The 12,936-nt window shown below is 51.1% G+C and overlaps 7 protein-coding genes across 7 annotated transcripts; 3 read left to right on the top strand and 4 right to left on the bottom strand.

Moving 5' to 3' along the window:
* Positions 1-1,054: 1,054 nt before the first annotated feature.
* On the top strand, positions 1,055-1,746 carry EJ05DRAFT_488599 (uncharacterized protein; the record flags this gene model as incomplete). The annotated part of the gene is made up of 2 exons (XM_033745728.1): positions 1,055-1,408; positions 1,597-1,746. 2 exons carry the CDS (start codon positions 1,055-1,057, stop codon positions 1,744-1,746), a joined length of 504 nt encoding a protein of 167 aa, XP_033597492.1.
* A 1,554-nt stretch (positions 1,747-3,300) lies between these two features.
* EJ05DRAFT_119928 (DUF1746-domain-containing protein) lies at positions 3,301-4,614 on the bottom strand. Its single transcript, XM_033739066.1, has 2 exons — positions 4,237-4,614; positions 3,301-4,177 (listed from the first exon to the last, which is right to left on the bottom strand). The coding sequence occupies exons 1-2, from the start codon at positions 4,470-4,472 to the stop codon at positions 3,412-3,414; spliced, it is 1,002 nt and encodes a 333-aa protein (XP_033597491.1). The 5' UTR covers positions 4,473-4,614; the 3' UTR covers positions 3,301-3,411.
* A 126-nt stretch (positions 4,615-4,740) lies between these two features.
* EJ05DRAFT_513359 (uncharacterized protein) lies at positions 4,741-5,934 on the top strand. Its single transcript, XM_033748426.1, has 2 exons — positions 4,741-4,990; positions 5,103-5,934. Exons 1-2 carry the CDS (start codon positions 4,929-4,931, stop codon positions 5,698-5,700), a joined length of 660 nt encoding a protein of 219 aa, XP_033597490.1. The 5' UTR covers positions 4,741-4,928; the 3' UTR covers positions 5,701-5,934.
* Positions 5,935-6,047: 113 nt separating this feature from the next.
* On the bottom strand, positions 6,048-6,931 carry EJ05DRAFT_488596 (putative rab GTPase Ypt5; the record flags this gene model as incomplete). The annotated part of the gene is made up of 5 exons (XM_033745727.1): positions 6,048-6,398; positions 6,449-6,640; positions 6,702-6,728; positions 6,784-6,803; positions 6,856-6,931. The coding sequence occupies 5 exons, from the start codon at positions 6,929-6,931 to the stop codon at positions 6,048-6,050; spliced, it is 666 nt and encodes a 221-aa protein (XP_033597489.1).
* Positions 6,932-7,826: 895 nt separating this feature from the next.
* On the top strand, positions 7,827-10,061 carry EJ05DRAFT_503348 (phosphatidylinositol-bisphosphatase; the record flags this gene model as incomplete). Its single annotated transcript, XM_033747404.1, has 3 exons — positions 7,827-8,031; positions 8,085-9,835; positions 9,885-10,061. 3 exons carry the CDS (start codon positions 7,827-7,829, stop codon positions 10,059-10,061), a joined length of 2,133 nt encoding a protein of 710 aa, XP_033597488.1.
* A 473-nt stretch (positions 10,062-10,534) lies between these two features.
* On the bottom strand, positions 10,535-11,632 carry EJ05DRAFT_468059 (ribonuclease HI large subunit; the record flags this gene model as incomplete). Its single annotated transcript, XM_033742865.1, has 2 exons — positions 11,385-11,632; positions 10,535-11,343 (listed from the first exon to the last, which is right to left on the bottom strand). Exons 1-2 carry the CDS (start codon positions 11,587-11,589, stop codon positions 10,535-10,537), a joined length of 1,014 nt encoding a protein of 337 aa, XP_033597487.1. The 5' UTR covers positions 11,590-11,632.
* A 175-nt stretch (positions 11,633-11,807) lies between these two features.
* Positions 11,808-12,919, bottom strand: EJ05DRAFT_478848 (uncharacterized protein; the record flags this gene model as incomplete). The annotated part of the gene is made up of 1 exon (XM_033744543.1): positions 11,808-12,919. The coding sequence occupies one exon, from the start codon at positions 12,917-12,919 to the stop codon at positions 12,002-12,004; it is 918 nt and encodes a 305-aa protein (XP_033597486.1). The 3' UTR covers positions 11,808-12,001.
* Positions 12,920-12,936: the final 17 nt, after the last annotated feature.

Raw genomic sequence — 12,936 nt, 5'->3', positions numbered from 1 at the left:
CAAGATGCCTTAAGGCAGGAACAAGATCTGGACATTGTAATATCAAGATTCACAACTGCGGACCGATACAAAGCTTAAACTTTGCTACAGGCATCTGCCTACTTGTCAGAGCTGTCAAAATGGCTGGCATGAGATGGCATGATAGACATATCGTCCGTGCAGAAGTTGAAGTGCTAGGACGCTATGCACCACGACGAATCACAAGGTTCGTTCTCTTGACAGTCCTTCGCCAGCAAGCAGAGCCAGCAGGTGGTCTACAGACATTCAAAGACCGTACTTTTGGGAATCAGGAGGGAGGTGGGAGCGTCCAAGGACCGGGCGGATGCAAGAGGAGGAAACACAGGGGTTTAAAAGGATGATGCGGTATAGACCAGGGTGGTTTGTTGGTTTTGCAACAAAGTCTGGGTGCTAACAAGGCTTCAAGCCTGCAAGTCAAGCACAAAGGTCGTGGAGGAACAAGAAATGACGAGGCCAAAGCATAGGTAGCGTTGACTTTTAGTATCAGGGATGATGCCCAACATGGACCCGTCGCCCGTCCGAGTCACCCAACGCATATCCGCCCAACATTGCCAGCTAATACTGAACAGTCGATAGCAGAACAACAGCAGCCTGTCAGAAGTGTCACCATCTTCGGGCGGTCTGTTCAACCATGGTACTGCAATACGGTACTGCTTGTCACGCAATCATGGCCATCACGCAATCATCATGCCATCATTCTTTGTGGTGCGGCTACGGGCAGCACTACGACTATTAAGTTCCTACTGCTCTCTTGCTCTGAGATGTGCCTGTGGATTCAGGCATCCTCAGGCACCCTCAGGCATTCCAAGGCATCCTCAGGCATTTTAAGGCACCCTCAGGCATTCAATGGACTCAGGCCAGGGCAGCATTGTGCTCCCTAAGCTAGCCTAGATATACTGACCCAGTCACCTGACCTCACCGCCTCATGATGCCTCACGATGCCTCCTGGTGCCTCACGATCTCTTCTCAAGTCAAAGTGCACCTTCATCGATGGGCGAGAAGCCGAGGTCGTGTCTGATAGTGCCACAGTCCCACAATGTCTGCCTTGTTGGAATTCGTGGGTGTGTGTTTCACCTTCACGCCGCCCCGTCTACAGGATACCTGGTGTACAGATCCTTCGACTGGCAATGCTACTATAGTATGCACCCCTCACCCATCAACCAATCCCACTTTGGCAACGATGCAAATCCTCCGTTGCGCCCCAGAACCGTCCTACTGGATTCCTGTCGGTAGTGCTGTATCCGGCGATGGGGCAATCCTCGCTGAGCGCACCCAGCAACCCATGCATACAGCATCGAAACTTGTCTGGCTTATTACCTCCAAGAGCATCATCAATCCTTCGGGGCGGTTGTTATTATGCACCACCTCGGCCGGCGCATCGACATGCATAGTAAGGACTAGTCGCAGGCTGCATCCGCTTGCCTGGGAAGCTAACTGCTTAGGTTGCTGCAGAGGATGCACTTAGCCTCTATCGATTCATCGCCTGCGCATATGATGGCCATGTGCATACAGCACGCACTTGACAACCTCTCATTACACGAATAGATAGCAGGAGACAGCCTGCGTGCTTTAGTATAGGACCCAGATATCGACCCACCCCTGCTCACGCAGCACGAATCCTTCAATCAACTGCCCGCACACGCACATGGCCGGGCACATCCCATGTGGCGAGGCGACGGACCGCGCCCTGTCGCCTCAATCTTGTTCCCAGCGACTCAGATTGGGTAGATGTGAAGATGTAAAGAGGAGGGAGGGGGGTTTGGTAGGTGAGATAAAGAAAGTGATATTCGTAGTCGGTCCGTTCCTGCAGCGTAAGCCCAGTAGCCAGATTTGCATTGTTTAGACTACCGACCGTCCCCCCCCCCTGGCACGGTACTCGAGCTGGCAGTGAGACTTTCCCCTTATTCCCCTCCTTTGACCCCCTCCCCCCCCCTCCCCCCTCAACAAAGCAAAAGAGGCCCTAAGAGACTCCCGTATTCGCCTAAGCAGCATGCCGGCAGCTGACTGGTCGTGCGTCCCGAGGACTGGCGTTCCTGGATATGCGCGCCCCATGACTCGCGCTGCGTTGCTGTATGGCCACAGCGACGCCCGCTGATCGATCAGATGCCAAGCATTGCTACACTGGCGAGCTGCACGACGACGATGGATGCGATGCGAGATCTTGTGCTAGATCTCGTGCTACAACACTACACCAAGACACGTGCTTTCTACACGATATATCAAATATATCATCTGCTTTCTTGAACATGATCGACAACAATCATCGCTCTCGTTTTCGTGTAACTTTACCAGCCAGCGCTCTTGGAGAGAGGGCTTGGAAGCAGTGGTTATTATGATCCACAGCTAAACACCCTCCCAATGGCACCCCCAGTACCTGTCTAGCTTGCTGCCAGAGTTCCAAAACACCGGGTCATAGGCCCGCCACCCCGTCAAGACACCGCTTTATAGTCTTCATACGCCAGACGCTTTGGACCATTCCCGTTCCGTGCAAGGTCCTGCTCGTTCTACTTCCCCCTCAGATACCCTGGCCCCTTTCCCACTCGCAACGCCAAACCACCCCAGCGCACAAAAGCCCCTTCTTGTTTCTTCTCCTAAGCTACGTATTCGGCGAGACGGACTTAGAGGCACCGGCGCCCATCGGCCAAATTTCCCTTCTTCCCTCGTTCTTCTTTCGTTCTTCTCTTAGCCTTTTAGAAGCGGTTTCTTCTTTAGCCTGTCGCAGCTTTGACGACATTGTCCTACGCTTGCTTTCTTCGGATGGCGCAAGCGGCTTCCTGCTTCCGCGGCCGGGTCGGCGTGCCAAGTGTCCACTCTTGCCGTGTCTGCCCGGCTTATATGAGCGTAGGCTCCGAGCCCTGGCCAGGTCGAGGTCCAGCACTGCCGCAGGGACAGCGTGCGCAAGCTGCAGTCGTGATCGCGCGCCACTGCTAGAGCGCTTCCATCAGGATCTGCAGATTGCCAATTTGCAAAGCGGCATGTCCTGACTTGTGTTCCGGGGTTTGCAATATATTGAACCCTGAGAGCCTCCCGGTCCTGTTCTACGCTGGATTACCAAGGTATGACGATGGATTACGACGAGCATGATTGCTGCCGGGCTCCCTGTTAGCCAGTCTTGGTATTGTGGCTGCAGCTGATCAATGGCCGAAGCGCCTTTGGAAATGCGATGACCCATCAATCAGGACAGACAGGGTTTGCGAGAGGTGTTCTGGACTCTGAAATACGTAGGGTCTGAGCATAGGCGGATTACCGTTCTGGGATCGGGTCTTGGATGGTGAGACGCTTGGCATGATACGAGCAGGCATTGTTGTGAAGATTCTTCTTTGCTCAAGTCGCCGAGGTCAAGGGTGTCTATCGCAACTATGATTTTGATGGTCATGTCATTTGAAAGGGCCGTCAACCTCCTGCCCTTGCTTGTCTCTGTAGTGTTGCCTGTAGCCCTACTCTTCGCCCAGCATTGATGAAATTTGTAGTCATGCTGGGGCCAGTCGCCCCGTTTGAGGGGGTGGATGATGCCGCTCGACGGGCGTTTCGGAACACAATAAACTGCTCACGAATAGTCGTCAACACATACAGATCCGCAACTATCACTTGTCCCGAGGGTAGCGCGTCCACGTCCAGGTGAGGTGGTATGGCTGACTCAGCCGTAGCATTCCTGGCTTCAACATCCGCCTCACGATCTGGAGAGTCGGCACGGTACACGCCACGTTCCTCGGCATCGTGGTCTTGCTCGTTGGCCAGCTCCAAATCCTCACTTGGTCTTGCGACGTCTGCACTGGCATTCTCATCCTGACCAATGTCTGGGTCACCGCGCTGAGAGATGCCGAGCGTTTGTATTACGCGCTTCCTTTTGATGTGCGCTGATAACATGATGCATTGTAGCACGAGGATTGAAAGGTCAAGTAAAACAAGATACGTCTTTGAAACAGGGCCTTCGGTGCCAATGAAGTCAATCAATGCACCGCCGTGAAGATACCCTCTTGTCATCTCGCCAGCCTCAGGATGCGGGAGGACCATGTGGAAGATGAGGATGAGTATGTTTGTTCCGAATATCAAACCAACGTACGGCGTTGGTGTAGCAAGCTTAGGAGCGTTCGCTGGACGCGGCGTGAGTATTGCAAACTGAACCGCGGCGCGGCACAAGAAGCGAAAGAGTGAGCAGCTGCGAAACTACAATTAACAATGAAGCTAGCCAAAGAACGATACGGGAGTGAGTCGTACTCTAGACAATATAAGATTGCCATCTGCGCCATGATGGCGGCGTCAAAGTCGTCAAGCAATGTTTTCAGACACGCCTGCCTCCTGAACTGATCAAACCTCTTGCGCATCTCAATTTGGTTCGCGCTCGCCTCTCTTCCATCTGCGCCTTCATTCTGCTCCGACAGTCTATGTGGTTCCGAGGTGTCATCTTCCAGGTGTGGCCGCTGTGTTCCCGATGGCCCCGCCTCATCGTTCATAGTCAAGCACGAGGGCCGGTTGGGATGGTTTAAGCATGCGGAGGAATTTGAGACGATGGGAAGCTGCACCGGTTCATGTGGGAATTGGACAAGCGAGGAAACAATCAATTACTGAGTGTTGTGTGTAAGCCCAGAGCTGTGAGGTCCTGCAGCTGCACTTAGCCGTCGCCAGGAGTTGGTTGACGTTCAACGCGTCGGATGAACATCGGGGCGGACAACCTAGCTCCCGAGCTCTTCTATCGTTCCGTAATTACCTCTAGCTTTATATGTCGATGAAATCACCACTCCTCTGTGAGCCAGAAGCAAGCAACAGATATCCAACGACCCACACGCGCTTACTGGTTGCTGTTCGATTGAGACTATAGAACACACATCCAATGCCTTAATCAAGACTACATCTGTAGACCTGGCCGAATCACCTACACATACGATATAGCCGTACCAACGTCACACACCATGGACCCTCCAAACGCACCCCCATCAGATGCGCCTATGCCCTCGTCCTTCGACGGCGATGTGTACGTTTTCCATAATAATCTCCTCCCTCCTCCTCCTCCTCCTCCCCCTCCCAATCCCCCTTTCTTTCCCTTCCTCCATCCCACCCCAGAAACTAACCAAACCCACCTACAGCGAATTCTACGAAGAGTCCGTCTGGGGCATGCTCAAGCGGCGCTGCATGGAAGAGCCCCTCGTCCCACTCGGCTGCGGCCTGACCTGCGCCGCCCTCCTCGGTGCCACAAAATCGATCCGCAGCGGCGACCACGCGCGCGCAAACGTCATGTTCCGCCGTCGGATCTACGCCCAGGGCTTCACGCTGCTGTCGATCCTGGTCGGCAGCGTGTACTGGCAGAAGGACCGCGAGAAGCGCAAGGAGTATGATGGGCTGGTGCAGATGCGCAAGAGGCAGGAGAAGCGCGATGCCTGGGTGCAGGAGTTGGAGCGGAGGGATGAGGATGGGCGGGAGGTCAAGGCGCGGATGATGAAGAGGGTGGAGATGGAGAGGGTACGGGATGAGAAGACGCGGAAGGCGCTTGGGATGGCGGCGACTGGTGATGAGGAGAAAGGGGCCGTGCAGAAGGTGGAAGAGGGTGCGAAAGGCGTTGTTGAAAAGGTGGAAGATACGGCGAAGAAAGCTTTTGGCAAAGGGGGTGATTCGAAAAGTGTGCTTGAAGACAGTGAGGATAGGGGCATTCTCGCCGCTGTTCGTGACTTGGGCTGGAGGAGGTAAGCATTACAACGATATGTCTGCAGATCATCGCGTGTATTGACATTAGTACGTGCATGCTTCGGAAATGTACATGTATGGGTAAATGGGATAAACGACATTCTGCAAACGGGTCTACTGCAATGATATGTGATTAAGTTCGTAAAGGCAAGAGCCGAAACCCATGAACAGTCCATCGATCTTCAGACTTGCGAACGACCGTCCTACTGTACCAAACACGCCGTATGCACCTGACCCAGAAAATGTAGATATAATGTAAAGTTCTGAAACCGCTTGGCGTCTCTCTAGTATCGCGTCCGCGTCTCAAGTCACGGAGGGCTCAAGAGAAGAGAACGTCTGCTCGAGCAGCTCTAGCAGTTGCATCCGTTACCACCTTGAGTGCCAGGATTCTCGCGACCACTCAAATCGACGCCAGCGCGAGGCCCAGATCGGATGTTTCGAGGACCAGCTTGATCTAGCGGTAGCTTCTTCGCAATGGCCGTGAAGAGTTCTCTCACGTTCTCGGAAGTCTTTGCAGATGTCTCAAAAAAGAGAAGACCGGCTTCTTTTGCGTATTGCTCGGCGTCAGCGGTCGATATAGCACGCTTATCCGGGCTCTCGGTGACCAAATCCAACTTGTTGCCTGCGAGGGCGATTATTATGTTCTCATTGGCTTGTCGTTGTAGTTCCTTGACCCAAGCTTTTGCTTTATCTAGAGAAGCCTGTCATGTGGTTAGAATCCTCTTCTACTCTTTCTGCCAAGAAGACATACAGATTGTGTGATATCGTAGACTACTACGGCACAGTTTGCGTTCCGGTAGTACATGGGTGCAAGGGACTTATAGCGTTCTTGGCCCGCGGTGTCCCATATCTCGAACTTGACTGTGGTAGTCTCATCGAGAGCTATAGTCTGGGTGAGGAACGCAGCGCCAATGGTGGACTCCCGGTAGTCGTCAAATTGGTCCTACAGAGTTGTCAGTTATGCGCGAGAAGAAGGTGTAAGAGGTATTCGATCCATAACACACCTTAACGAATCGTAGGACCAGTGAACTCTACAAACTGCTATCAGTGTCTTGTTCCACGGCTGCCTATGCGACATCGACATACCTTTCCGACAGCGGACTCTCCTGTTTTGGTTTTAGTACATATACAGATCATATGAGGTGAGTTAGAGTATACCTAGAAGCACCAACTTAAACTGCGCGAACCTAGAGTTCCCACCAGGGCGACTACCCTGTTGCATTCTGGCGGCCATTATGAGGGGAAGATAGGGAAAGGGTCGCGGACGAGGCGAACACTGGAACCCAGCCGAATGGGCAGACTCGAGATAGGATCGATAGGTATTTCGGTGGTCCTCAGGTAGCACAGGAGTGGAGGGTCGTGATGATGTTACTCGTGCAGGGAGATGGGAGGCGGTCTGATGTTGGATTTTGTTGAACGGTGGTGATGTGAAGGCCTGGCTTTGAGCTTGCGCTTGGCACATCCGTCACAAGCTGGAACAGGCTGCCTACCTAGGTACCTAAATCCTATCACTCTTGGCACTCATGTGCATTCTTATCTCAGTATTAAACCTTAAGACAGGAGATTCCATAACGTACATCTTACATAGATTTATGGAGTGAGATATATAAAATGTGCTGTATAGACCATAAGTCTCAATCTCCCAATTAATTTCAAGCAATAGAATATCTCAAATCCTTCAAGACATAGCGAAACAAGAGAGATGTTGTATTCTTTCTTAGGTCTTTGTATCTGGAGCTCTTGAAACCGATCTCTCATTAAGAATCTGTATAACTAACATGAGTTTTTATTGAGATGATTCTATCTATACTAAACCTGCTTTTAATTATGCGAATATAATGGTATGCGCCCACTATCAGACGTGGACGCGGACACATGCGCCAAGAATGACTGGTTTTCGACAAGTGACAGATGCTCACTGGTGGCTGGCGTCACCAGGCCGCGCGCGGGCGTGTAATTACTTTTGGACCGCGGCCACAAGTTTGTTAGAGATCACAATCACGGCATCGCATCTTCTCTATGCATCTTACGGCTCACCATCGTCTCTTCTCACCGTTATAGAACCTCTTCAGCGACCGAGTTCTATTACTGAAGCTCTTTCCGTAATTAATCAAGTCTCACTTCGCGCAATGGCTGCCACACTGCCCTTCAGGGATATCAACGTACACTCGTCGCCCTCTTATTACGCATTTTCGTCACCCTCAACACCGTCTGCGCCAACCTTGGTAGTAGAGAGACCGTCAGGAGACTTTAGACTGAAAGATGGCAAGCTTCTGGGATCAAAAAGAGTGTCTAGCATCGCTGGCATACTCGGAATCATCAAGCTACGTTTAGGTCCGTGAAGCATTAGACAGCTTAGGGGCGCATACTGACCAGAAGATGTACAGACACCTATATCATCGTAATTACCAAGGCACAGCCTATGGGGCGCATAAAAGGACATATGATATACAAGGTCATCTCCACTGAGCTCCTACCACTCCGCGAACGTCCACTGCATGACCCGGATGAGGATATATACATGTCGCTCGTGAAAGCACAGTTGAAGGGCCCAATGTACTTCTCGTACTCCTTCGACCTTACCAATAGCTTCCAACGACAAGCGCATGCCGATCTATCTGCCCCACTATGGAAGCGTGCCGACGACAGATTCTTCTGGAACAGATTCGTGCAATCCGATCTCATAGACTTCCGTACCGGAACCGGGTCTGGCTATGGAAGGCAGTCCTTTGGCGCACAGCCCGCTCTCGATCCCTATATCCTACCTGTCATGTTTGGCATGATGGAGATCAAGCAGACATCGATCAAGACAAGCAATCGCGGTAGCCAGAATGATACCCCAGTAACATTTGTCCTAATTACGAGGAGGTCAAGACACAGAGCCGGCACTCGCTACTTCTCTCGCGGCGTCGACGATCAGGGGAACGTCTCGAATTTCAACGAGACCGAGCAGATAATCATTCTAAATAACCATAATTCCACTGGACTAGGCGGCTTTGGTGCTAGCGGAGCTGTAGGCGGCGGCAAAAGTGGTAAGGAGACTCAGGTGCTTTCGTTCGTACAAACCAGAGGCAGTGTCCCGGTCTTCTGGGCTGAGGTCAACACCCTCAAATACACACCAAAGCTAGAGGTACGGGGCATTGATTCTGCAAGAGACGCAGCAAGTCGCCACTTTGAACAGCAGATTGACCTATACGGTCACAATTTTCTTGTAAATCTCGTGAACCAGAAGGGCAGAGAGCGCAGGGTCAAGGAAGCATACGAACAGATGTTCGACCTCCTCAATCCTGGTTCCCGAGAAAAGGTCGAATCAAGCAAGAGATCAAATGAGAAGTTTGACACTCTCCGGGCGCCCCCAGACTCAGAATTCGCTAAGCTCACTTACATCTATTTCGATTTCCACAACGAGACAAAGGGTCTCAAATGGCATCGAACTTTGGAACTTTTGAAAGAGTTAGGTAGATTAGGGTTCACTGGCGACGATTACTTCCATGGTATCGATATGCCTGGTGATACAGGTCGTATGGACGTCCGAAACCAGCAAAGGACCGTCGTTCGGACAAACTGCATGGACTGCTTGGACCGCACTAATGTTGTCCAGAGTATGCTTGGCCGTTTCTACCTTAACCGGATGTTCGTAGGCCTCGGACTGATGGACGATCAAGGCAGTGTTGAGCGAGACATCAAGTTCGAGTACATTTTCCGAAATGTATGGGCTGACAATGCTGATGTTGTCTCACGAGCATATTCTGGCACAGGAGCTCTAAAGACCGACTTTACCCGTACTGGAAATCGCACCAATGCAGGCAAATTTCAGGACCTTAACAATTCGATCACCCGTTACGTCAAGAACAACTTTCTAGATGGACCAAGACAGGATGCCTACGATTTGTTTCTAGGTGCATATCTTCCTGACGCAACATCCGTTAGCGGGCGCTTCCAGTTCGCCGACCAACGCCCCCTCTTCATTCAGTCGATACCTTATGTTCTGGCTGCCAGTCTATTCTTCGTCTTCGTAGGGTCTTTCACTCGACGAGACGCAACCGCAATGGTTTGGCCCCTTCGGCTGGTTATGATATTATGCTTTGTTTCGACCGTAGCGTGCCTTTACTTCATTTGGTCACATGGGACGCTCTATGTAAGTACTAGACGACGCATCTGTTTCTCTCCAGACTGACAGGCTACAGGTGAATTGGCCAAAGCTCAACACACCCCCATGGGCAACAGACAGCTACCAAGAGGCTTTGGCACATGTGAAGAGCGCCCCAGTCATTGGTGGTATGGTCAATGTCAACAAGCATGAGCGAGGGAAGAGTGATGCCCGACTTGGGTACCTTGAGGAGGGCAAAAAGAGGATTGAATAGAATGTCTGTATTCGAGGACAGACTAAAGTAAGCACTAGAATACCTCGCCCCTTGTGCTCTGACGCCCTTTTGTAACCTACCTCCCTCGTCGAGGCCTATATATCCTAATTGAATCATAATTCGATTATTACTCGACTCTCCCACCTCTGTTGCGCTGGCCATGCCTCCATCCACTTGATCGGTCCGAGTAGTTTCGTGTGTATATTACGAACCCGATCGGAGGAGTGTGTCTGAGATCATTAACAGACCATACGACAACCATTCTGCGTGATGCATTGGTCTCCCACTGAATTTCTTGCACAAGTACATGACCTTTATGTCGTCGTCTTGGATGAGTTGACGGATGACCAGCCGTGAAGGGATTCCCGGTGCACCGTCTGAAGGGCTGCACACGAGTTCTTCGTGGCCATAGGGTCTTTAGTAGAACCATCCTTCGCTAAGGCTTTGATCCCAGCATCTTTTAAAGAACACTCTTAGAATATCTTCTCAGTGACTCTATGACCATACCAGTTCATAAACTCGTCGCCCTCCTGAGATTTCTCCGTGGAACCTATGAAAAAATCGGTCATCTTCATTCCATCGTCATCGTCGTCTGCAGGCCAGTCGACTTGAGCCGACCCTCCTTTGCCCTCCAGTAAATCTTTTGCAGTGCCCCAGCTGAAACGACATTCTGTTCCCCACCCGAAAACAGGATCCATATTCTGTTTCAGCCACGTCGTGCATCGCGCATCGGAAGGGTATCCGGAGCCCCAACCATCAGCAGACTTGTCTTTCCCATCCGAAGTGGTAGAGTAGGACTCATAGCAAACATCCAAGGCTGCATCTCTGGTTACTTTTGCACAGACCGAGGCTGCAGAGACGCAGGGAAACAATGAGTCTGCCTTCTTCGCAACCGTGATCTTTGCGGTGGGGAAGATCTTCTCTAGCTTCTTCTGGTAGATTTCTGGTCTCCCGATCGTATCGATGTAGATCTCTTTGATGTTGACACCTGTCGCCATGGTACGCTTGATGAGATCGATGGTCGCATCCATGGCCTGTGCATTGAGATTGTATGTCCCGTTTGCCTTCATCATTCCTGAAGAGATATCTCTTGCAGACATGACTCTCGTCGCCCATCCACAGGACTGGTACAGATCTGAATCTAAAGTGCATAGCTTCTCCATCAAGGACGATCGTACAGCCGGTGTAAGGACTTTGGAGTCGTCGAAATGGTGGGTATCGGCCAGGAGCGATCGATGGATTGACAGTGGGAGGTAGAAGAGCCCGTAGACCATAGGACCTTCTCTCATCAGCAAAATGACAATTCCGCGACTCTATACTGACCGAGTACTGGCCCTCTCCCAGCCTCGTCGATTCCAAGAACGCACTCTGTGGTCATGTCATCTTCGATAGTCTTGGGGATAGGTGAGAAGTGGGAGTATGAGGCGCCGGAAAGGATCTCTGGCCGGTGGATAGACGGAGCCATGAACACATCTTCAACAGGAGTCTCGAGCTCAATCTCCTGCGTTTCAATTGGGATATCTTCCATCTTTGCTTTGCTGATTCAGGCTTCAACATGTGTAGAGTCGTCTGGCAAGCAATGACGGGGAGACGCGACCAGGAGACGCGTCCGACGCTAATATTCTCTAGCGTGAAAACCAATGATGACCCCGAACAGACGAGGGACCAGCCGGATGTGAGAACGACACCGCAGGTTTGGATGATGCCGAATTACATACTTCCCATGAAGAACTTAATGAAGATATGCTTCATAACTACCGATATTCGAAGGCTGCACGTTGCCTGGATGATCATGGCTCCTTATGAATGCTTTAACACGCAGGTATCTTATATATACAATTGACAGATGTCTACGTAGACTAGACTCTTCATTGAAGCAGATAAAGTCGGACATATATAAATGCATGATTCAAATATGGAGGGTGTAATTTGAGTTGCTCTCATATGATTTTGCCTTGCGCGAGAGCTTCCGCGAGCTTAGTCGTACTGCGAGGTACTGTACGCCCTCCCTTGCCTTCCTTGCTCACTGCATTGGCCAAGAGTTGGTCCATGGATATCGGTGCCTGTCTGTTGTTTGCCATCCATACGTTATTTGTAGGGTCGTAATTTGTGTCCTTGTTTACGTTGAAGAGCTTATCGATGGTAGCAGTCAGATCATCTATATTGGTGATGAACGTTCTTGCTTGATTGAAAAGAGTAGTAAGATCTTTCTTTCGGCCCTTTGATCTCTTTTTTGCGCCACGCTCGTATCTCATCGTCCTTCGGATGATCTCCTCTTTCGTCGGTGGTCTTGGCGAGAGATCACCTCTCATGTAAGCTGCGATGCTTGGATGCATGCTTGTAGCTGTAAAGAGCTCGTCGTCTGGTGTCGGACGCTCGTCAATTGCCTTGATGACCGCTGCTTTAGCCTGGCTCTTCATGTGTTGTATATTTTGGATATCGATCCTTCGTCTTTCCATCTCTCGTAAACCCTCTCGTAGATTCTTCCTTCTCGTTTCAGCCATTTCGGCTTTATGTTGAAGACGCAGCTTGGCTTCAGGCGTTGCAGGTTTCCTTTCCTTGGTTGGCTCTTTCGTTGCGCGAGCTATGAAATCAGGCGTATTTTTTTCGATCTTGCCTTTCGTCTTGTTCGCATGTCTAAAGATATCACGGGGATACGGAAGGACACCTTTGATCGGTTTTTTGGTCGTAAGGACTGGCAATTCTGGCATCGGATAGTCGACATAATTTGGCGACTCAGGAGGTAGCTGTGAGCGAGTGCTAGACATTGAGAATGCTCGAATGGAGCATGGTGAGAATAGATGAGTCCGGCATAACGCCTTTGAGACGGCAGCAGCGTGCCCGCCCAATTGCGGCATGTTTAGAGATGCAAAGC

This window comes from Pseudovirgaria hyperparasitica, assembly GCF_010093815.1.
Source record: "Pseudovirgaria hyperparasitica strain CBS 121739 unplaced genomic scaffold EJ05scaffold_14, whole genome shotgun sequence".
In the NCBI taxonomy this organism is placed as follows: domain Eukaryota; kingdom Fungi; phylum Ascomycota; class Dothideomycetes; order Acrospermales; family Acrospermaceae; genus Pseudovirgaria; species Pseudovirgaria hyperparasitica.
Note: the sequence above shows the minus strand (reverse complement) of the source record. Positions and strands in the feature narration are given on the sequence as shown.